This window comes from Bos javanicus, chromosome 9 (genome assembly GCF_032452875.1).
Source record: "Bos javanicus breed banteng chromosome 9, ARS-OSU_banteng_1.0, whole genome shotgun sequence".
Classification (NCBI taxonomy): domain Eukaryota; kingdom Metazoa; phylum Chordata; class Mammalia; order Artiodactyla; family Bovidae; genus Bos; species Bos javanicus.
Window position 1 is genome coordinate 72,169,589 of NC_083876.1, and position 21,681 is coordinate 72,191,269.

Sequence of the window (21,681 nt, forward strand, 5' to 3'; positions counted from 1 at the left end):
TATTTTTCCAGACTTGAAAACAAAATCACATGTACAGTGTGTTGTGTTCCTCAGTGTACAATTTGTTTCCTGTGTAACTGATAATCTTTTTCTTTCTTTCAAACCATAGTGAAGAAGAAGCTAAATTTGGTGCCAGACGTTTAGCCCGTAGTCTCCAGAAACTAGGATTTCAGGTAATGTTTTCAAAAGCTATCCAAGCTGCAGATATCCAAAAATTTATTTCTGTAAATTTTATATATATATATATATATATATATATATATATATATATATATATATATCTTATTTAATGATTTGAAGAAGTCCCCTCTTATGATTGACCTTTTTTTAAGTTGTGTAATTCTGTCCTTCAGCTCAAAACTGTAGTGGCAGACTTTGCCCACGTGGATGTTTGTGTGGGATCCTGGCTTTTTCACAAATTGCTTTCCCAAAGAGACGTGTTTCCTTATACATTAACTGCTTTACAACTCCTTACATTTTTCACTTCTCTCTCTCTCTCTCTCTCTCTCTCATTCACACTCTCACACACACATGCACACACACAATCTGTGTTTGATCATCACAAGAATGCTGTGTCAGGATGATGAGCGAGAGCCACAGGACCCTGTTGACATGTACACACTGCTTAGCAGGCTCTCAGCCTTGTAAGGTGACCATCTCTAGCAGGTCAGCCTTATAAAATATAATTTTCTGGAGGCATAACTTTGAATAAAATGAATATGTATCCTGGACTCGCTGGGTCACTTAGAAATGATGAGTAAGTAAAAGAAAAAGAGATGGGCCTAGGCAGTTTGGGATTTGGGTGGGAGGGGATGGGGGTCAAGTTTCTCTCTGATGACTGCAGTCTCCCCTGAGGTGGAAGGTGCTAAGCAGGCACCGAGGTGCTGGGGGTTGTGGGGGTGTTGGTGCTGGCCAGGAGTACAGTAGAGAGCCGAGACTGATGGCAGGGCCACTGGGCACGTCTCTTGACTTTCTCTCACTGCTTTGTGGCTGTGCTGAGTTAGAGGATAGTTAGTTCATCCAGATTTGTGGTTTTACTAGGAACAGTTGAAAGGATAACAGGGTAAAACCATTAAAACATTGGCAGAAGTGGCTAAAGTTATTAATATTGAGAGGACATTATTTTCAGCCTTGGAGCCTCTTTTACATTAGAGATGTTGCAAGAAATCCCAGTGAGTTAAAGACACAGTTTTGTCACTCTGTTCCTCATTCTGTCCCCCCAAAAGAGCAAACATCTAACTAAATTTGCAGAAACGTGATTCTACCTTACTGTGTATAAGAAAAAGTCTGGCCTTTGGAGCTCAGTGTCCACTGCTTTTTGAGTTTGAAATGACAGCTTTTCCATTTTGACTCTTTTTGGAGGAATCTGCTTTAATGTTTCCTCACTGTTCTCCCTCTTAACACCGGTAGATTAAATATCCCGTTTAAAGTACAGTCTTAAAATAAGATTCAGAAGACCCAGATGTACTGTTTTATTCATGCAGTTATCTCAGGCTTTGTTTATTTTTTAATAAAATTTTTGAGCTCCCCGCCTCCCCGCTTTAATTACAGCATTAAGGAGTCTCTGGTAACTTCAAATATTAAACCATGCTTGAAATGTTTCTATTTATCTTGTTTGCTCTTATTTTTAAGGATTAAAATTTAAGATTTAAAATTAAGATCGCCATGATGAGTGAGGTTTTTTTGTTTGTTTCAAAATAATTCATTGGTTTTACTTCTCTCCTAAAGGTAATATTTACAGATTTTAAGGTTGTTAACGTTTTGGCAGTGTGTAACATGCCGTTTGAAATCCGTTTGCCAGAATTCACAAAGAACAATAGACCTCATGCCAGGTAGGTCGTCAAAGAATCAACATAACTTACCAAATTTGAAATTACTTGTCAGTCTATAAATATTTATATTAATTTTGGCTCTCTTGGTATAGTTACGAACCTGAGCTTCATCCTGCTGTGTGCTATCGGATAAAATCGCTAAGAGCTACATTACAGATTTTTTCAACAGGAAGTATCACAGTAACAGGTATTTTATTTTATTGAAACCAAGCTTGTCAATTATGGATTGAATGAGATAAGGAGGTGTTCATACCAAAATAGAGATAAAGTGTGCTTTTTCCCTTCTGCCCTCCTCAGAGAGCCAGTCTCCTCATTTTTAACACAGTTGTTGTTGTTCAGCTACTAAGTCATGTCTGACTCTTTGCAACCCCATGGACTATAGCACGCCAGGCTCCCTGTTCTTCACCATTTCCCAGAGTTAGCGCAAACTCATGTCCATTGAGTCAGTGATGCTGTCCAACCATCTCATCCTCTGTTGCCCCCTTCTTCTCCTGCCTTCAATCTTTTCCAGCATCAGAGTCTTTTCCAATGAGTCGGCTCTTCACATCAGGTGGCCAATGTATTGGAGCTTCAGCTTCTGCATCAGTCCTTCCGATGAATATTCATGATTAATTTCATTTAGGATTGACTGGTTTGATCTCCTTGCTGTCCAGGGGACTCTCAAGAGTCTTCTCCAGCACCACAGTTCAAAAGCATCAATTCTTCAGCACTCAGCCTTCCATATGATCCAACTCTCACATCTGTACAGGACTATTGGAAAAACCATAGCTTTGACTCTACAGACCTTTGTTGGCAAACACAGTAGATGAGTTTAACCTGCTTTTATATACTACTTTGAAATCTTATGTATACAGTTTTATGTCTCTCTTCTTTATCTTCTTCATTACCTTAGTAGATTCATCTGTATTGTTCCACATAGTTGTGGATCAGTCATTCTTATTGCTGTTTAGTACCCAGTGTGTGAATCTGTTGTTCCATGGGCATTTGGGTTTTCAGTTTGGAATTAAGAATATTCTAGTATGTGTTTTTATACATTGTTTTTAAGTTTATGATGTCTTGCATTTAAAATACTCAAGAGAAGCCTATTTTATGAACTTCATAGAGGTTTTACATGAGCAGAATATTCAAATATAATTGGTATCTATTTGTAATGTGTATTTTGTTATATCTTTCGAGTCTTTTTAATTATTTGGAAGAGGTGATTTCAAAAGAGTAGGCATAGATGTCAAAGGGTAGCATTTAGCACGCAGGGTGATTTTTTTTTTAATGGTATTGTGGTTATAAATTGTTCATGGCACCCCACTCCAGTACTCTTGCCTGGAAAATCCCATGGACGGGGGAGCCTGGAGGGCTGCAGTCCATGGGGTCGCTGGGGGTCGGACACGACTGAGTGACTTCACTTTCACTTTTCACTTTCATGCATTGGAGAAGGAAATGGCAACCCACTCCAGTGTTCTTGCCTGGAGAATCCCAGGGATGGGGGAGCCTGGTGGGCTGCCGTCTATGGGGTCGCACAGAGTCGGACACGACTGAAGTAACTTAGCAGCATCAGCAGACAGTACTTTGGAGTCAGGTCCAACCTTTGGGAAAATTAAGGAAAATTTCTTTAGGTCCTTGAATTTTCTTTTTATTTCATTAATCCTTAAAGGAAAATATACCTATAAACCTTCAATAGAAAGGCTTTAGTTTTTATTCATCCTTGGGTTTTCACATCTTCCTTGGAGACTTTTAAAGGCTCTTGCCAGGATCATGGGGAACAAGTCTCTTTCTTTCCTTCTTTGGGTTTGTACACTTTAGAGCTCAGATTTCACAGAGGTTCTAAAATATATAAAGTCCTTGCTAAGTATAGACTTGGGCTTCCCTGGTGGCTTAGTGGTAAAGAATCTGCCTGTCAAGCAGGAGACTCGGTTTGATCGCTGGGTTGGGAAGATTCCCTGGAGAAGGACATAGCAACCCACTCCAGTATTCTTACCTGGGAAATCCCATGCACTGAAGAGCCTGGTGGGCTATAGTCCATGGGGTTGCAAAAAAGTCAGACACGACTTAGTGACAAAACAACAAGAAGTATGGAATAAAATAATGCTTATGTAAAATATATATATTAAGTTAATAGATAATTAACACAATGGCAAACTGAAGACCATTGACCTGGTTACCTATTATGCATTATATATTAACATCTGGAATACCCTCTGATCTGTTGGTTCAGTGGACACATTCTGAGTGGTCCCGACAGGCAGAGCTCTAGTCTCTGGAGGGACTGAGGTGAGTCAGGAAAGGGTTCCCAGTGGATGCATATGTACATTTTTAGGATCTTTCAAAAAGTAAGTGTAAATGTTAGTGGGGGGAAATACATGTGTTTATTCAAAATAGATTTTATGAAACTATTTTTCACTTTCTTTTCTATATATATTTTTACCTATTTAGATGAAAGCTTACTTATTTTAAAGTTATTCTTAGCAGTGTATGGATTAATAAATATATTACATCACCCATCCCCTGGCGCTTTTTTGTTTTTAATTGGCAGTTATTGTTCAGTCACTAAGTCATGTCTGACTCTTTGGGACCCCATGAACTGTATCCTGCCAAATTCCTCTGTCCATGGGATTTCCCAGCCAAGAATACTGAAGTGGGTTGCCATTTCCTTCTCAGGGGATCTTCCCAATTCAAGAATCAAACTGGCATCTCCTGCATTGGCTCTTTTCCACTGAGCCACCAGGGATGTAAGCTGTAAGGGTGAATGACCAGATTAGTAATAAAGATGTGAATACCAGATAGTGGTAAATCTGTGGGGATGTTCAGACTGTGCAGTTTATAACAGCCCTCTGGTTTCCCAACTCTGGTAGCAGCTTTGTTTACTTCTGCTGGGTTCCTTGATACTCCTGTGATGAGCTTTAGTCGTAGCCTAACCAGAAGCTAGGCTACAGTGACCAAAAGGATAATATTATTAATAGTTGTCTAGTTCCGTTTGTTTTCCCTTCCTTTAATGAGCATATTTTAGCAATTCGTATTTCCTCTGTGACTTTGTATGTGTGTGTGTTTAATATACTTTATTTTCACAACGGTGCCCAAACCAAGATGAATAACGTCATTTTATGTTTGATTCCCTTTAATTGTTCGTAAAAAGTTGTATTTCTTGGTTCCTACTATGTGTACAGTTATATAAGTGTAGATTTTTAAAAGAACAACCTGATATTCTAAAGTACTCAGTTCTTTGTAATTCTGGGAAATCAGCTTTTCCTAGTTTTCTTCTGCCTCTTCTCACCTCTTCCTCCATTGTGTTGTTGCAGGACCCAATGTAAAGGCTGTTGCTACTGCTGTGGAACAGATTTACCCATTTGTGTTTGAAAGCAGGAAAGAGATTTTATAATTCACCACTTAATTGGTTAGAATCCTTAACTGAGCACCTTTTAAAACCTGCTGCACATTGGACTCAAAAGGAAAATCGGACCAACAGTAACTGAGGAAATAGACTCTTTTATTCTTTCACGGCTACAGTGTAAGCTCCAGGCCCTTTGGATTTTATTTCAAACCTTGCTGTAATATAAAAAGGAAGTTTACAAGACATGACATTGCTGCTTTTACAAAAGGACATTTCTATTTATTTTCGCAGTAATTTTCATGTCCCCGTGAGCAGAGCTGTCACCGTGTGCACTACCGCAGATCGTTTTGTTGTTGTCATTATTTTTTTCCAGTTTGAGCTAATGTGTTTTATTTGTGAATAGTCTTTTACATTTTTGTATGCTGAATATGGGCACCAAAGAACCTGTAAAAGTTACCTTTTTCAATTGAATGTGCACAAATAAAAGTTTGGAAAAGATCTCTCTTCATATCCATTCTATAACTTTTATTCCCCATTTTTCTATTTTAACAAAAATTGTATTCATAATTCTTTTTTTTAATCTATGCAAGCTTAGACTTTTGCTAAAGTGTGTCAGCTTCGTTTTGAAGTGTATTTTGTAAATATGCCATATGTGTATAGTATCTTTTAATGCTCTGTTACCAAATATCAAATAGGAATTTTTTTTTCTTGAAGATTAGAAATGAAAACCTGTATATAAATTGTAGGGAACCAGAGTAGAACTTTATAGATTAAGCATAATGTTTTATGTTGCTAATTTAACATGGTAGAAAATGTTAACCATCTTTTAAAAGTTGCAGAGTTGTAGTTTTAAAAAAAGAAACCTCTTATTACCTACAAGATAAATACAAGAAAAGCTGTGATGGGTTGTACCTCATATGTACCTTTGTTATTCTGGAAAGACTCAACTCTGGTTATAGGAAAAGAATAATCTGAGGTTGATACTCAAGGCTGTATATTAGGAGTCTTGTCAGAAGTTGAAACGTGCTGTTTTAACAAGAAGTGCCCCAGTGTGACTATATTAATACTGCAGTTCAACTTGAACTTGAAAGCCATTTTGCAAGATAAGTCTTTCCCCTTGCTGTGTCTTATTGAATGAAGCTAAAGAGTGACTATTCAATACATGGGATTGCGCCTTTAAAGTTAACAGGAAATACGCATTTGTGAACCAGTGACTCTGGCTCACCCATGAGCCCGGGAATGGTAATAACAGTATCAAGCTGTAGTGGTGCTCGACCAATTGAGTATTAACTAAGAATGATTTTACCTAGAAATAAAACTAAGTGGAGAGTCATATTAGTTCTCAGTTAACATTAACAGAGATAATAATACAACATAGTCTTCCACTAAAACCTTGAATTTCCAAAATGTTTTGGAACCTTTGTGAAAAATTGGAACACTTTAACCTCTATATTCTAGTACATTTTCCCGACCATGTTCTAAAATCTTGAAAACTGTACTGAACAATGCATATTATTTTATGTTTATCTTTGTCTTCTCAATACCTTCCCCTGCCCTTCCTCTGACTCTTCATAAGTTGGAGGCAAGGGCTAACTTTTATATTTTCTCTCTTGGGAGAGACTTAATTGTGATTTTCAGACTTCTTTCTCACTTTTTACGTTTGTGTTTAGGTAGCCTCATAAAATATATACAGAATAAAATTCAATGAAAATTATAGGTTCTGGGCAGACTGTTTGAAAAATTTGAGTTTTCACTTAATTAACAGTAATTAAGTGATCTCCTGTTCTGCAGTGTTCACAGACAAAGAAAAAGAGAAGGAGGGCTGGAGGGGAACATGATGATATAGCCAAGATGCAGATCCAAATGTTCTAAGATTTTTCAGTATTGGAGTGACTTGAAAACTAGGTAGATCAGTAGCTCATCAAAACGCTTTCTCAGAAAAGTGGAAGAAAGACAATCCGACTGGTCTGGTTTCAGGGCTGCTGCTCGCGTGTCGCCTGGCAAAGTGCCATGGGTGTGACCCACTAGACTTAAAGCTGGTAAGAAATGAGTGTGTCTGATGTCTTCTGGCTTTTCACAAGTGCTGTACATTTTTTTTATAAATAAAAACTGTAAATATATACATAAAAAGTGTAAGTATTCCCCCTTTTTATTTTTGAAAGTGAAAATGCTGTAGTTGGGGTTGTATTGGGTAAAAATTAGCTTGAAAATAGAATTGTTTCATTACAGATTCTGAATAATAAAAGAAAAATAGAATGTTTAAGATACTGAAGTTGAAATCACAATGATAAACCTACTAAGTTTATAAACAGTTTCCTGCCCATTGATAATGCATGGCTAAGCCATGAAATAGCTAATGGATACAGTATTTGAACTTGCACAGTTTAACAGTTTTGTTAGTATCTTACAATCTGTGATGCTTGGCAAAGAAAAAAACATCATACTGATTAATTACCTGTCTTGACCTTTTTTAATGTCAGCATATAATTCCACTGAAGGTTCTTAATAAATTTCTTCAATCGATTACCTCTACAGAACATACTTTCCCTTCTTCCAGAACAAATGAACAATGCATGCTCTAACTTGCGTGAGAAATGTACTGTGCAGAATGGAGGTTGCAGATCTTTCTTCATAAGTTCCCCTGCCAATTTTAATGTAGATAGTGTTTTTCAGCACCAGGGCTTTTAGTCATTCTCCTGAGTTTCTGATAATACAGTTTTACTGTTGCTTACAGAGGCTGAAGTCTGACCATTTCATTATAAAGGGCTGCAGTAGATCTTACTTCCTTATATAAAACTGGGACAGTTTGTTACGGGCCAATACAAAAATTTTAGGCTAATTGAAAAGGGCTTTTGACTCTGAGGATTCTCTTTTCTTCAGGGTAATCATATTTTTGTATTCTTTTTCAACTTAGGTTGTTCAATATATTTTGTGTGTGTTTCCCATAGCTTAAGTCATTTAATGGATTATTGCATAAATGGTTTGAGATTTTTTATTGTAGATTTTCTACCAGTGTACCAAAATGTATTGGTAAAATGCCTCCCCACATCTTAAAATTCAACTGGTGCAGTACAGAAAAGAGCAGTCCATTACTGTGTGGGTGAAAACCCAAGTTTTTGGTACAGTCAGTGATCTCTGTTTCATCATAGAAAAGAACATAGTGAGGGAATTGTCCCAGTGTCCAGATGTCATTTATTATGTCTGCAAGCATCTGAAAGTCAGCATCAATTATAGCCCATAGGCTGTAACTTGAGGTAGTGATATTCCTGAGGCGTGTGAAGAACTGCAGGAAACTATGGATCTAAGTTATGAAAGCCTTACAAAGAGAGACGTGTGCAAGCTTAACTTAGTAACTCAAACCTAATTACTTACAGATTTGGATAAATAACCTAATGACCTGACTCCTTTTCTCATGTTTACTAACAACTACTACTAAATAAATATGATCCCACGATTTTGAAAGTATCCTTTCTACTCATATTTTTTAATGGATAGAAAAATGCTTATCTTTCTCAACTATTGCAGAGTTGTTTCTTTTTTAATACTTGGTAATACTAACATCAAATTCATAAAAGAGTATTTTGAATTACATTGTAGTTCATGATTCATAAAATAAGATGGATAATCCTTATAGTTGTTGAACTATAATTAGAGATGATCACTGAAGTCCTAACCAGGACCCCATCCTAACCTAGAACATGTGTGCAATTGTCTGTATTGTGTCTTGGTTCTTTTTTACACAAGACCTAGTGTGGGGAGTGTCTTGGTAGGCAAAGAACTGCAAGCTTATGTTCGGACAACTTATGTGTCTGAATAATAAAGCCGCAACAGGCCTCTGTGCATAACAAACCTTAAGATAAAAGTTGCTCTCATCACTAGTTCATCGTCTTTCAAAGGCTCCTCTGTGAAGAAGGTGGAAAATACTGAACCAGCTGGTATTATTTTTATCCTGGTGTCCTGCTCAGAGTAAGAAAGAGACCACTTGGGACCTTGTTCCTCAAATACCTTTCATGGCTCCTTTGGGGGGTGGGGTAATGAGTAAAGACTATAATTTCAGGATATCCTTTGTAAACTAGCTCTATGACACTGAAAAGAAAACACAGGCGTGGCTAACACATATTGATAGGAAGACACCGTAAGTACTCTTTCTGTATCAACACTTGAAGAGTTTTGAGGCTATTAGACCTCTGAAGAAAGCTGCCTTGGCTGTCCCTTACCCCTTAGCTTTTTAGACTCCAAGAACTGCTCTTGGGGTTTTCTTTTTTGAAGCTGTTTTGGCACTAATTCCTCCCGGTGATGACTCATAAAACAAATGTTGTTTTTCACATAGTTCCTGAAAGAGAAAGAGGCACTAATGAAAATGTCATTCTTAATTTACAGTATTTGAGGGGAAAAAATGTGCAGGCTATCATTTTTTAAAATCACCCTGGGGCTTTAATGTTTTAGCTGTGCAAAAAAGACCAATGTTTATTGCAAAGTTTCCATGTGTCACGAAATTCTGGGCACCACAGACCTTTGATCGATCTCATGCAAAGGGTAAGGTGGGGTGTCTTCTCAGAACAACCATGGCATTCCTGTCTGCAAGGAAGGATTCCAAGGGTAGTCTTACGTAGAATGAGTGCAGATTACAACCAAGATCCTCTTATTTTTTCCCCCCTTTTCTCAGACTGGTTACCAATATGCCTATATTTGTGTCTACACATTCTGCTTTCTGCATTATTCTCTTGCTCCTGCTTTAACAAATTGATTTCTACAAGATTATTTCCATCAGCATAGAAACATGCTCCAATATTTTATGTTTACTTTTAAAAAGACCACCTTCGAACCTTTCTCTCCCCTTAAATATACTGTCCTATGGTTTATCCAGTTCGTTGAGTGGCTATAACATTCCAGGTGTTCTGTGGTTGGAGTAGATAAAGACCTTGCTTTCAAGGATCTTACATCTTAACAAAGGAGACAAGCACATAAGCATATGATTTCAACTAGTAAGAGTGTAATGAGAAAAGTAAACCAAGAAAGGGGAAAAGAATGACTTAGTGGGGATGTGGAGGACTCTGTCATACTGCTGGCATCTCCAAAGATGAGGTGACGTTTGGTCAGAAACTGGAGTGAAGTTAGGGAGGAAACCATGTGAAGGACTGCAACTAAGGACCATGTTATGGACAGTCCAGCATGGCTAGAACATGGCGAGTATGTGAATGACAGGTGAGGCTGGAGGGGTAGGTAGCAGCCATAATTAAGAAGCATGAATTTTATTTGAAATGTAGTAGGATTTTGAGCTGAAGAATGACATATTTTTAAAAGATCCATCTAGCTGCTGTATGGAGGATGGACTGCAGAAGGTGGAAGTTGAAAGAGGACTAGTTTGGAGGTTAGTCCAGATAAAAGATGGTGGCTTGGAGTTAGAATAGTACTGGTAGAAAGTGTATATTCGCATGTTCACAGCTAACAAGACTGACAGTGTAAGGAACATTACACTGTTCCTTACACTTAGGATGAGTCCTAAGCCTCTGGCCTCAGAGGTTCCCCCAAGCAAAAGACTTGTGGAGGAAATATAAGAAGGGTAGTCAATGGTACTGGGAATCCAGAGTTCTGTGCAGGTCATGTTAAATTAGAGATGCCTATGGACATTCTAACCGAAGATGTCAAGTAGACAGATTTGGGAACTGAAAATCAGGTAAAAGGTCAGAGACCAGAGAAAATCACTTGGGTATCATCAATTTATGGATGGCTTATAAAGCCAGGGGAATACACCCAAGAAGTGAGTGTAGATGGACATCAAGGATGGAGCTCTGGGCATTATGGTATTTGGAGGGAGGGAGGAAGGAGGGACGGAAAGGGAAACAAAGGAGACCAGGGAGTCACTGATGAGGGAGGAAAACCAAGAAAGTACAATATTCTAGAAGATAAGTAGAAGAAAAAGTGTTTAAAGATGGGAGCATGGAGAACTGGGCACATACTGCTAGAGTCACATAACGGGAACGTAACAGGTTTGGTAACAGCAGAAGTCATGGGGAGTAAGAAAGCAGGAAAGAAAACCTGAGTGGGGTGAGTTCAATACTGAATGAGAGGTGATGGTGTGGAGACAGCAAACAAAATACTCTGTAACTGAATAGTGAGAGCAAGGAGTGGGTGGTACCTGAGGGGAATTTGAGACTTGAGGTCTAGGGAGGTATTTTGTTTAGGATGGGAAGTACTGTAGCTGTGTGTGTGTATGTAGTGATAATCCCATGCTGCTAAGTCCCTTCAGTCGTGTCTGACTCTGTGCGACCCCATAGACGGCAGCCCACCAGGCTCCCCCGTCCCTGGGATTCTCCAGGTGAGAACACTGGAGTGGGTTGCCATTTCCTTCTCCAGTGCATGAAAGTGAAAGTGAAGTCGCTCAGTCATGTCCGACTCCTAGCGACCCCATGGACTGCAGCCTACCAGGCTCCTCCGTCCATGAGATTTTCCAGGCAAGAGTACTGGAGTGGGATGCCATCACCTTCTCCAGATAATCCCATAGAAAGGGGAAATTGATGACATACTCAGGACAAATGGAAGAATTGGCCTTTATACCAAGACGCAGAAAACGGGCATAGATGTAGGTAATTTAGTAGATGGCATAGAACATGAGGTGGGCTCTTTATTTCTCTCTCTCTCTCTTTTTGCGTGTGTGTGAACTAAAAAGCCAAGACCATCATCAGGGGGTGAGGAAGTGGGACGGAATGCTGGAGGTTTGAGAGGTGACAGAGTGTGAGGTTGCCATCTAGGACAGTAGGAAGACCAACTGCGGAAGGACATTCCTGGAAACCTACTTGAGATTTACGTTCAGCAATTCAAAACTGAACTTACCTAGCACAGTTGGCTATTTTTCTCCAGCCATGTGTAGTTCCTCAGATGCAGGGAAAAAACAGGCTAAGAACAGACTTAATCACATTTGCCTGATTAAGAATAGACTTAACTAAGATTTGCCTGAACAATGAAGGGAGAGGGGACAAGGTAAAGGGAGGGGTGGTGCATGGAATCTAACGTAAGAAAGGAAGTGGACGATGACTCTTCAGTGGATTCCCAGTCCTGGCAGGTGTTTGAGAGAGTGAGCTGAAATGCAGAGTGGTCCGAGGGTGCGTGGGAGGCTTATGAAAGGAGCGGTGATGGGTTAAGACAGTCAAGACCGTGATCATCTTGTTTGTTCCCATTCCCAGCAAAACTGGACTGTAGCTGATGTCTTCACAAACTTCCACTCTCAAGCCTCCTCGGTCCCTTCTGTCCTCCCAACCCCACTGAGACTGTACCCAACAACCCGTAGTCACCACCCACCTTTGTACTTGGCCACTCTGCAGCATTTAACATCATTTGGTGCCACCTTCCCACAACACTCCTTCTGGCTTCAGTGATTCCATATTTCCGGGCTCCTCTCCAACCCTACTGTTGGCTCCTTTTCAGTGCTTTCCATGCTCACTCTCCCCTGCTTGTTCTCTGAATGTTGGCATAAACTAGGGCTTGGTCCTGGATCTCATTCTCTTTGCTCTGCTCTCTGACTAGATGATCTCATCTGGTTCCATAACCTACATACCATTTACTCCCAAATCTGACCCAGACTCTGAATGTCTCCAGAATCTCATGTATCCAGCTGCCAATGAATACACATCCATCTGATGTCAAATGGACATCTCTGAAATCTTTCCAGCTCTGAAACCAAGTTCTCTTTCAGGCTCCCCAGTTTTACCATCCATGCAGCTTCTCAAGCTAAAAATTTAGTTATTATCCTGACTATTTCATTGCTGTGGTTTAGTTGCTCAGTCATGTCCAACTCTTTTGCAACTTCATGGACTGTAGCTGCCAGGGTCCTCCATCCGTGGGATTTCCCAGGTAAGAATAGTCGAGTGGGTTGCCATTTCCTTCTCCAGGGGATCTGGCCAGCCCAGGGATTGAACCCACATCTCCTGCATTGCAGGCGGATTCTTTTACTGCCCAGCCACTGGAGAAGCCCCACTACTCCATTACCTTACTCCTATATTGAATTCATTCATTCATCCATTCATTTTCAATAATGTGCTTCAATTATATGCAAAGAAATTATTCCAGGTGCTGGGAAACTACAGTGAACTAAGTATACAAAAACTAGGGCAGAGACCCTGAGTCTTGACCATTTCCTGGTGTGTTTGGGATACAGCAGAATGACCTATACAGCTGGTAAGAGTGAGAGTGGGGAAGAGTGGTAGGATATGTAGACCTGCATGGGCCTGAATACACATTGGAAGGACTGAAGTTGAAGCTGAAGCTCCAATACTTTGGCTACCTGATGCGAAGAGCTGACTCATCGGAAAAGACCCTGAGGCTGGGAAAGATTGAAGGCAGGAGGAGAAGGGGATGATAGAGAACGAGATGGTTGGATGGCATCACCAATTCAATGGACGTGAATTTGAGCAAACTCCGGGAGATGGTAAGGCACAGGGAGGCTGGGTGTGCTGCAGCTCGTGGGGTTGCAGAGTCAGATGTGACTTGGCAACTGAAGAACATGGGCCATCAAAGCTGCTGGAAGAGTTGAGCAAAGCAATGGCTTGATCACATTTAAAGGGGTCACTGGTTGCTATGCTGAAAACACTGGAGGGGATGGAGTCTGAAAACAGGACCAGTTAGGTGGGTCTCAGGTGGCTCAGTGGAATACACCTGCAATGCAGGAGATGAAGGCAGATGTGGGTTCAATCCCCAGGTTGGGAAGATCCCCTGGAGGAGGGCATGGCAATCCACTCCAGTATTCTTGCCTGGAGAATCCCAATGGACAGAGGAGCCTGGTGGGCTATAGTCCATAGGGTTTCAGAGAGTTGGACATGACTGAAGAGAATGAGCATGCACAGATGGTTACTACAGTAATACAGGAGAGAGCATAGTGACTCAGATCAAAGAAAGAACAGTGAAGATGGCCAGGTTCTAGATGTATTTTGAAATAAGAACCAACACTATATTCTGAAAGATTGAACATGGAGTGGGAGGGAAGGAGAGGGAAGACTCGAAGGTCTGTGACCAGAGCAAGTAGAAGGATAAGGCTGACCTCAAGTGAGGTGGATGTCTGTGAGTGGAGTAGGTTTGGGGGGCATTGGGGTTGAATTTAGATCATGCTCAGTTTGAAAGATTTGTTAGACATTTGAAAAAAGGTGTAGAGCAAAGAGTTGAATAAACAAGACTTGAATTCAGGGAAGATATTGAAGCTAGAGGTATAAATGTTGAAATCAGTGGCATATGGATAGTATAAGCACCATGGCTTCAAGATCAATGAGCCAGTGAGGGAGAGAGGTGATCAGAGGATGAAGCCCCAGGGCACGCCAACTTTAAGACAGTGAAACATGAGATGGATCCAGCAGAGGATGCTGAGAAGGAGCGAGTGGCAGAAGACAACCAGGAGGTTGGTCCCTGAAGGCAGTGAAGCAAGGGTCTTGGAAAGAAGGACACGCTCACCCCAGTCCATGCTGGCAATGGTCACTATCCCAGCCATTAAGATGCTGACTGAGAACTGACTGCTGGGTTTAGCAATGCGGAGTAACCTGGATGTTAAAAGGAACAATGTCAGTGGAGTAGTGGCCACAAAAGTCTGCTCACTGGAGCAGGTTCATGAGAGAAGAGGAAGAGAGGAATTGCTGACAGGGAATAGAGACAACTCTGGAAGAACTTTGCTACAAATAATGGCAAAGAAAACATGAAAATAAATGACAGCAGAGCAAAACCTAGAGAGGAAAATGGGACCAAAAGACTTTTTTGTTTAAGATAGGGGAAAAAATCACATAAGATCTTTCTGCTGATGAGAAGGAAAGATCCAGGAGAGAAGGGAGACATGGATGGGGTGGACCAGGAGTACTGCTGGGGAATGTTCTGGAAAAGGGAAGGGAAGAGGGTGTGAAGTGGTCACCTTCATGTAGCAATAAGTTAAAGGTAGAACCTAGAGGGACGGTACTATATTTCAATACAGACACTGAGATGAGGGTGAGGCGGAAGGTTAGGGAAGTTTCCTTTCTGATTGTGTTCATTTCTTCCGTGAAGTCAGAAGTAGAGGCTTCCCAGGTGGCTCAGTGGTAGAGAATCCGCCTGCCAATGCAGGAGACACAAGGGACTTGGGTTCAATCCCTGGGTCAGGAAGATCCCCTGGAGAAGGAAACGGCAACCCACTCCAGTTTTCTTGCCTGGAGAACTCCATGGAGAGAGGAGCCTTGTGGACTACAGCCCGTGGGGTCACAAAACAGTCATACACAACTGAGTGAATGGGCACGCATGCCTCCATGGAGTCAGAAGCAAGGCTGTCAGCAGGAATGAGGAGGGCTAAGGAGGTGGGCTTTCCTCATAGCTCAGTCGGTAAAGAATCTTCCTGCAATGCAAGAGACCCAGGTTCAATTCCTGGGTCAGGAATATCCCCTGGAGAAGGAAATGGCAACCCACTCCAGTATTTTTGTCCAGAATCCCATGGATAGAGGAGCCTGACAGGCTACAGTCCATGGGGTCACAGGAGTTGGACATGACTTAGGGACTAAACCACCACCACCAAGGAGGTGGGAAGTTCCCAGAGAGAGGAGTTGGTGTTGAGCAGTTGTCCAGGAGAGGCAGTTCATAGACAATGGACGTGGGCAATGGCCGGGCAGCATGGGAGGGGCCCTGGAGGTATGAGGGGGATTGAACCTGGGGCCCAGCCCTGTTCTCGTGTGCTTTCTCTGCCCTGTGCAGCTGTGTGCCTGCAGACACTAGCTCGGCACACCTTAAAGTAAATCAGGTCACGTCACTTCCCTGCTTAAAGTACTTTTGTAGCTTCCCATTGCACTTAGAATGAAATCCACACTCAGTCACATCCATTTCCACTGACTTTCTCACTGAATCTCAAAGATTGCAGCCTCCTCCTGGGCATCTTTCAGCTCTTAGAACAGGTCAAGTATGTTACTGTAGCCTTTGCACTAGCTATTCTCTCTGCATGAATTTTCTTTCCCTCTCTCTTTGCAGGACTGACTATAAGCACTCAGTTTTTATCTGAAATGTTATCTTTCAGGATATCTTCTCAGATCACCAATTCAAAGTACCCACCCAACACACACACACACACACACACACACACACACACATTTACTATCTTAATTCTTACGGCACTTTGCTCACTGATTAACGTTATAGCACTTAGAGCAGTGTGTGGCATGGAACAGATGCTCGGTAAATATTCAGAGAATAAATGAATTTGTGTGAATGAATGAAGGAATGGCCACATAAAATTAGCTGCTAAAAGTGAAAAATAATCTAAGCCTCAGAGCTAAAATATTTACAAAACATTAACTTGTGTTTCTCTAATTGCTTCCACTTAAATCAAGGAAAAGAATGAAAGTCACAGCTGAAATAGCACACATGGCAAGTGTCCCATTTTGTGTTTGTAGCTGGCAGGGCACGAGTTCAAAATAAAATCCTTTCAAATTACATTATTAGTGAGATCTTTTCTGACCTCTCCGCTGAGTCATTGTTTATCTTACAAAAAATTTAACAACTTTGGAAGAAGATGTGTTTTCTCAGTCTTGTAGAAACAGAAGGAAAAGAAGCCAGCTCTAAATATGAGAAACGAAAATATTAAGTGGAATGGAGTATCAAATTTGAAGTTAATTCGATGTTATAAGTAGTTTCCTTTCTTGCTTAGAAAATCACTGGACATAACATCTGAACTCTGTGTTTCCCTGGTAACAAAAGTTGATTCTTTGTTTCACCAACTTCTAAGTTCAGAAAGACTTTCTTAGCTCAGCTGTGGCCTTCCTCCATCTTCAAGTTTTCTTCAACTTTCATGTCCTCTCAAGTTCCCTGGGGCTTTCTGCCACCCCATATTCACTTAGCTAGTTCAATACATTTTCAATAAAATTATGTATTTTACTTCTAGTTTTGTCTCCACCATTTCCCTCCTGGGAACCTTGTTTAACACCCATACTTCATACATAACTTTGGTCAATTTACACCATTCAGGCTGCTTGCTTCTTAATTTTTAAAGCATTGGCCAATCCGCTGCTTCAAGCTAAGACTTGTCCCAGGTTCTTTGGTATTGTAGAAATCAGTTAACCAAGATTTCTGAAAGCAACTGTTTCCTTTCTGCCCTCAGGTGCTGGGCTTCTCTGCAAGAATGCAACCCAGGTAGATACTGCTGCTTGCTGCTACTAGAAATGAATTCAAAATGCAGAACTGTTTTGCCAACTCATCTTTCATAATTCACACCTGTGCCATTATCTGTATCTGTTCTACATCAACCTCCTGGCACAAGAAGAGTCTGCCTTTGGCTTTTGGATCTCTCCTAATTTGCGATGTAAAACTTTCTTGGAGAGGGTATGGATTTTTTTTTTTTTTTTTAATAATTTTTTTTTTTTTATTCTTCCAATTTTATTTTATTTTTAAACTTTACATAATTGTATTAGTTTTGCCAAATATCAAAATGAATCCGCCACAGGTATACATGTGTTCCCCATCCCGAACCCTCCTCCCTCCTCCCTCCCCATACCATCCCTCTGGGCCGTCCCAGTGCACCAGCCCCAAGCATCCAGCATCATGCATCGAACCTGGACTGGCAACTCGTTTCCTACATGATATTTTACATGTTTCAATGCCACTCTCCCACATCTTCCCACCCTCTCCCTCTCCCACAGAGTTCATAAGACTGTTCTATACATCAGTGTCTCTTTTGCTGTCTCGTACACCGGGTTATTGTTACCATCTTTCTAAATTCCATATATATGCGTTAGTATACTGTATTTATGTTTTTCCTTCTGGCTTACTTCACTCTGTATAATAGGCTCCAGTTTCATCCACCTCATTAGAACTGATTCAAATGTATTCTTTTTAATGGCTGAGTAATACTCCATTGTGTATATGTACCACAGCTTTCTTATCCATTCATCTGCTGATGGACATCTAGGTTGCTTCCACGTCTTGGCTATTATAAACAGTGCTGCGATGAACATTGGGGTACACGTGTCTCTTTCCCTTCTGGTTTCCTCAGTGTGTATGCCCAGCAGTGGGGTTGCTGGATCATAAGGCAGCTCTATTTCCAGTTTTGTATGGATTTAAGTTTGAGTAATTGTTTGACTCAAAAGGAACAGAAATGTGATTCTTTCAAAAACATTTCATAATGCAGAGTTTTGCTAATTTAGACGAATTTCTTCCCTACCCTCAATTCTAATGCATACGTTTTGTTGAATTTTAGCCACCCAAATCACTATGTTCTTACGAATGCCTTATTCTGAAGGTCTACTGGATAGAAAGACTGCTTTTCTTAAGTTTTTGTCTTCAAATTTTCATTTGGTTTGAAGTTTGATACATTCTGACAGTCCCATATGAAAAAGAAAGATCTAAAAGTTTCTTAACTTTAATTCATTGAGAACATTCTGCTTTCAGACTTTTTAAAAGAGAGTGCAATAATGAGTGATGCATAGTCTTGTTCAGTTCATTCATTACTGCTTTCTCCCTACTTCAATTTTTTAAATTAATACTGCTCACCAGAATGGTAACGAACCCTTACCTTTAAAGGAATTCTCTTCCCCAACACATGTGACCTTCCTTTGCACTTGCCAACACAGTGTATTGCAATGGTCTGTTTTCTGGTCTGCCTCTTCAAATAAGGAAGTTATGAACTCTGGATACCTTCAGTTCTTTCCTAATACAGTGTCTAGTCCCTAGTAGATCATCAACAAAGAGCTGAATGAGTAATCTCTGCAGTTGTGGGAAGGGAGCAGTATGGTGAAGCCCATTCATCTCCCTTTTCTGAACACATACCTCTTTCTCCTCTATGACTGTTAGGTCATAGATTAAATCTCATCCTATGATCCACAGATCAAAACCTGTTATGATTTGTATTGTTGCCTGCAATTTAATACCCACATACAGTGAATTCAGCATTGAATCGACAGACCACATGGTGGATGTTTTTCAGTCATCCACTAGGAATCAGTTTTAATCTAGGCACTGTAGATGTTACATAAGAAAGATAATGGGTCAAGACCATCCCTGGAAACCAAAATTTTATAACGTACTTAAGGAAGTGAAACCACAAGAATTTTAGCTAGGGCAACATAAAAAGAAACTAGGACTAGAAAATCTTGAAGATCCAGGAGAAAGGAATACTATCCAGGGCTAGGGTTACTCAAGGCTTTGAAGATGAAGATTTGGCCTTAAGGCAAAAGGATGTATGGCTAAGATATCAAAGATAACTATCATGTAGGAGTAGAAGGAGAAAGAAGGATTTAAGAGTTGATGAGGTAGGAGAAGAAGCCCCAGGGGGAAAAATTGTTTCTTAGGAGGTAAAAGGGTTTCCCAGGTGGCATTAGTGGTAAAGAATCCACTTGCAATGCAGGAGAAGTAAGAGATGCGGGTTCGATCTCTGGGTTGGGAAGATCCCTTGGAGACTGAAATGGCACCCCACTCCAGTATTCTTGCTTAGAGAATCCCTTGGACAGAGGAGCCTGGCGGGCTACAGTCCATAGTGTTGCAAAGTGTTGGACATGACTGAAGTGACTTAGCATGCATGCAGGAGGTAAAAGACTTTCAAGAAACAGTAGGGGTGGGACTTCCATCACAGTCCAAAGTAGCAAAGACTCTGAGCTCCCAATGCAGGAGGCCTGGGTTCATTCCCTGCTCAGGGAACTAGTGGAGAAGGCAATGGCACCCCACTCCAGTACTCTTGCTTGGAAAATCCCATGGACAGAGGAGCCTAGTAGGCTGCAGTCCATGGGGTCGCTAAGAGTTGGACACGACTGAGTGATTTCACTTTAACTTTTCACTTTCATGCATTGGAGAAGGAAATGGCAACCCCCTCCAGTATTCTTGCCTGGAGAATCCCAGGGACATGGGAGCCTGGTGGGCTGCCGTCTATGGGGTCGCACAGAGTCGGACACTACTTCTCACCAAGAAATGACTTAGCAGCAGCAGCAGCAGGGAACTAGATCCCACATGCTGCAATTAAGGCCTGGTGCAGCCAAATAAATAAATGACTTAAAAAAAAAAGAAAGAATAGATGTGATAGGTTAAATGTGACAAACAAAAGACCTTTGCCCTTCATTTCATCAAGACATAAGTCACTCTCTGTGAATCTGGGCTGGCCTTAGGACTTGTACTGACAATAGAAATTGATGAAAGTGATGTAGCGGGACTTCCAGAATGGAAACCTCACGGAACCTTGCAGCTTCTGCCTCCACTACCTGGGAATGCTGCCCAGAGTCTGACAGGTGAGGAAGCCACATTAGCCTCATGGAGGATGAGGCCACCTGAAGAGAACTGAAACTCCCCTCTATGTCAGCATCTTCCACCAGCTGCCCTTCCTGCTGATGCTGGAGTCACATGACTGAGCTCAGGTGAAATGAGCAGGGGCCCCACCCAGCCAAACCAAAGAATCATGGGAAATAGCAACTAGTGTATTTCAAGCCACTACATCTGGGGAGAAGGTTTTATATCTAAACAGACCACTGATGTGAAACAAGCTCTTAGGAAAGGATGAGAAGTAAAGGGTGACCAACAGAGGTGGATGTCAACAGGGTCCTGGCATCTCAGTTCTGGAAAAGGCCTGCCTCTGTCAGACATGTTTTCAGTCTACAGATGAATGTGTTATTAAGGTCTGAAGATATTCCTTATGTAAATCATGTATGTGTAATTAATTGTCTTGTTCAGATTCTGCGCTCACCAAGAAATCCAATTGTTTGACTTTAACTTGTATAGAGCCAGACAATGCTCTGACCAGGCCAAGGGGATATCTGGCTTTCATGACAACTATATATATATATTTTTTTTTTGTAAGTGAATAATTTTCATTTTCATTGAATACTTATAAAATAAGGCCTTATCTGCATCAAAAATTAGCCTTACAGTTGATATTTATGCTGAATTAAGAGAAAAGTTTTTCTGCTTACTAAAAGGAAATGTCTTTAAAATGTAAGCCTTTTTATGTTTGTTTGTTTTTGGCTGCCCCACTCAGCTTATGAGATCTTAGTTCTCCAATCAGGGATAGAGCCCAGGCCCTGGCAGTGAGAGCACTGAGTCCTAATTACTGAAGGACCAGATAATTACTTGTAAAACAAAAATAAAAGACAAAAAAATAAATAAATAAAGTATATAAAGTACAAAGTAAAAATCGTCCATACTCCTACTTCCTTTGTACCCTAAAATAATAATAACAAATAATTATTATATAATACTTTTAAACCAGGATTAAAAACTCGGTCTATATATTTGCACACATGTACCTGTCAGTGGATGTCAGTTCAGCCCTCAGGTTTATTCTTCCTTCAGACAAAAGCTGAAGAATCACTGTGCTTACAAATTTCTTTAGCCATCATAACATTTCTCTCTAGTGTACTGGAAGTATTTTTAGAAGAAAATCAAACTGTAAATATATATTTTCCTCCTGTCATGTTACAGCCTAAGCACAAGTATTCCTGTATTTCAAGTAGAATGATTAAAAGCTAGGAAGAGCAGCAAGTTCCCTTTCATCCCTGACCTCTGTGCACTGATCACCTCCTCCCGCAGACCAGTTTCATCACTCAGAGTTGTGAGTTCTGT

At 40.7% G+C, this 21,681-nt stretch overlaps 2 protein-coding genes across 4 annotated transcripts in view; one reads left to right on the forward strand and one right to left on the reverse strand.

The window, feature by feature from the left end:
- TBPL1 (TATA-box binding protein like 1) overlaps positions 1-5,652 on the forward strand; it is a 40,051-nt gene extending 34,399 nt beyond the window's left edge. For both annotated transcript variants that reach the window (XM_061428042.1, XM_061428041.1), the window contains exons 4-7: positions 110-173; positions 1,729-1,832; positions 1,925-2,019; positions 5,123-5,652. In XM_061428042.1, coding sequence (XP_061284026.1) covers positions 110-173; positions 1,729-1,832; positions 1,925-2,019; positions 5,123-5,202 — 343 coding nt within the window. In that variant the 3' untranslated portion in view covers positions 5,203-5,652. The remainder of the gene's footprint in view (positions 1-109; positions 174-1,728; positions 1,833-1,924; positions 2,020-5,122) is intronic.
- A 2,480-nt stretch (positions 5,653-8,132) lies between these two features.
- Positions 8,133-21,681, reverse strand: part of SLC2A12 (solute carrier family 2 member 12) — a 94,187-nt gene continuing 80,638 nt past the window's right edge. For both annotated transcript variants that reach the window (XM_061428034.1, XM_061428035.1), the window contains one exon: positions 8,133-9,487. In XM_061428034.1, the coding sequence (XP_061284018.1) occupies positions 9,334-9,487 (154 nt within the window). In that variant the 3' untranslated portion in view covers positions 8,133-9,333. The remainder of the gene's footprint in view (positions 9,488-21,681) is intronic.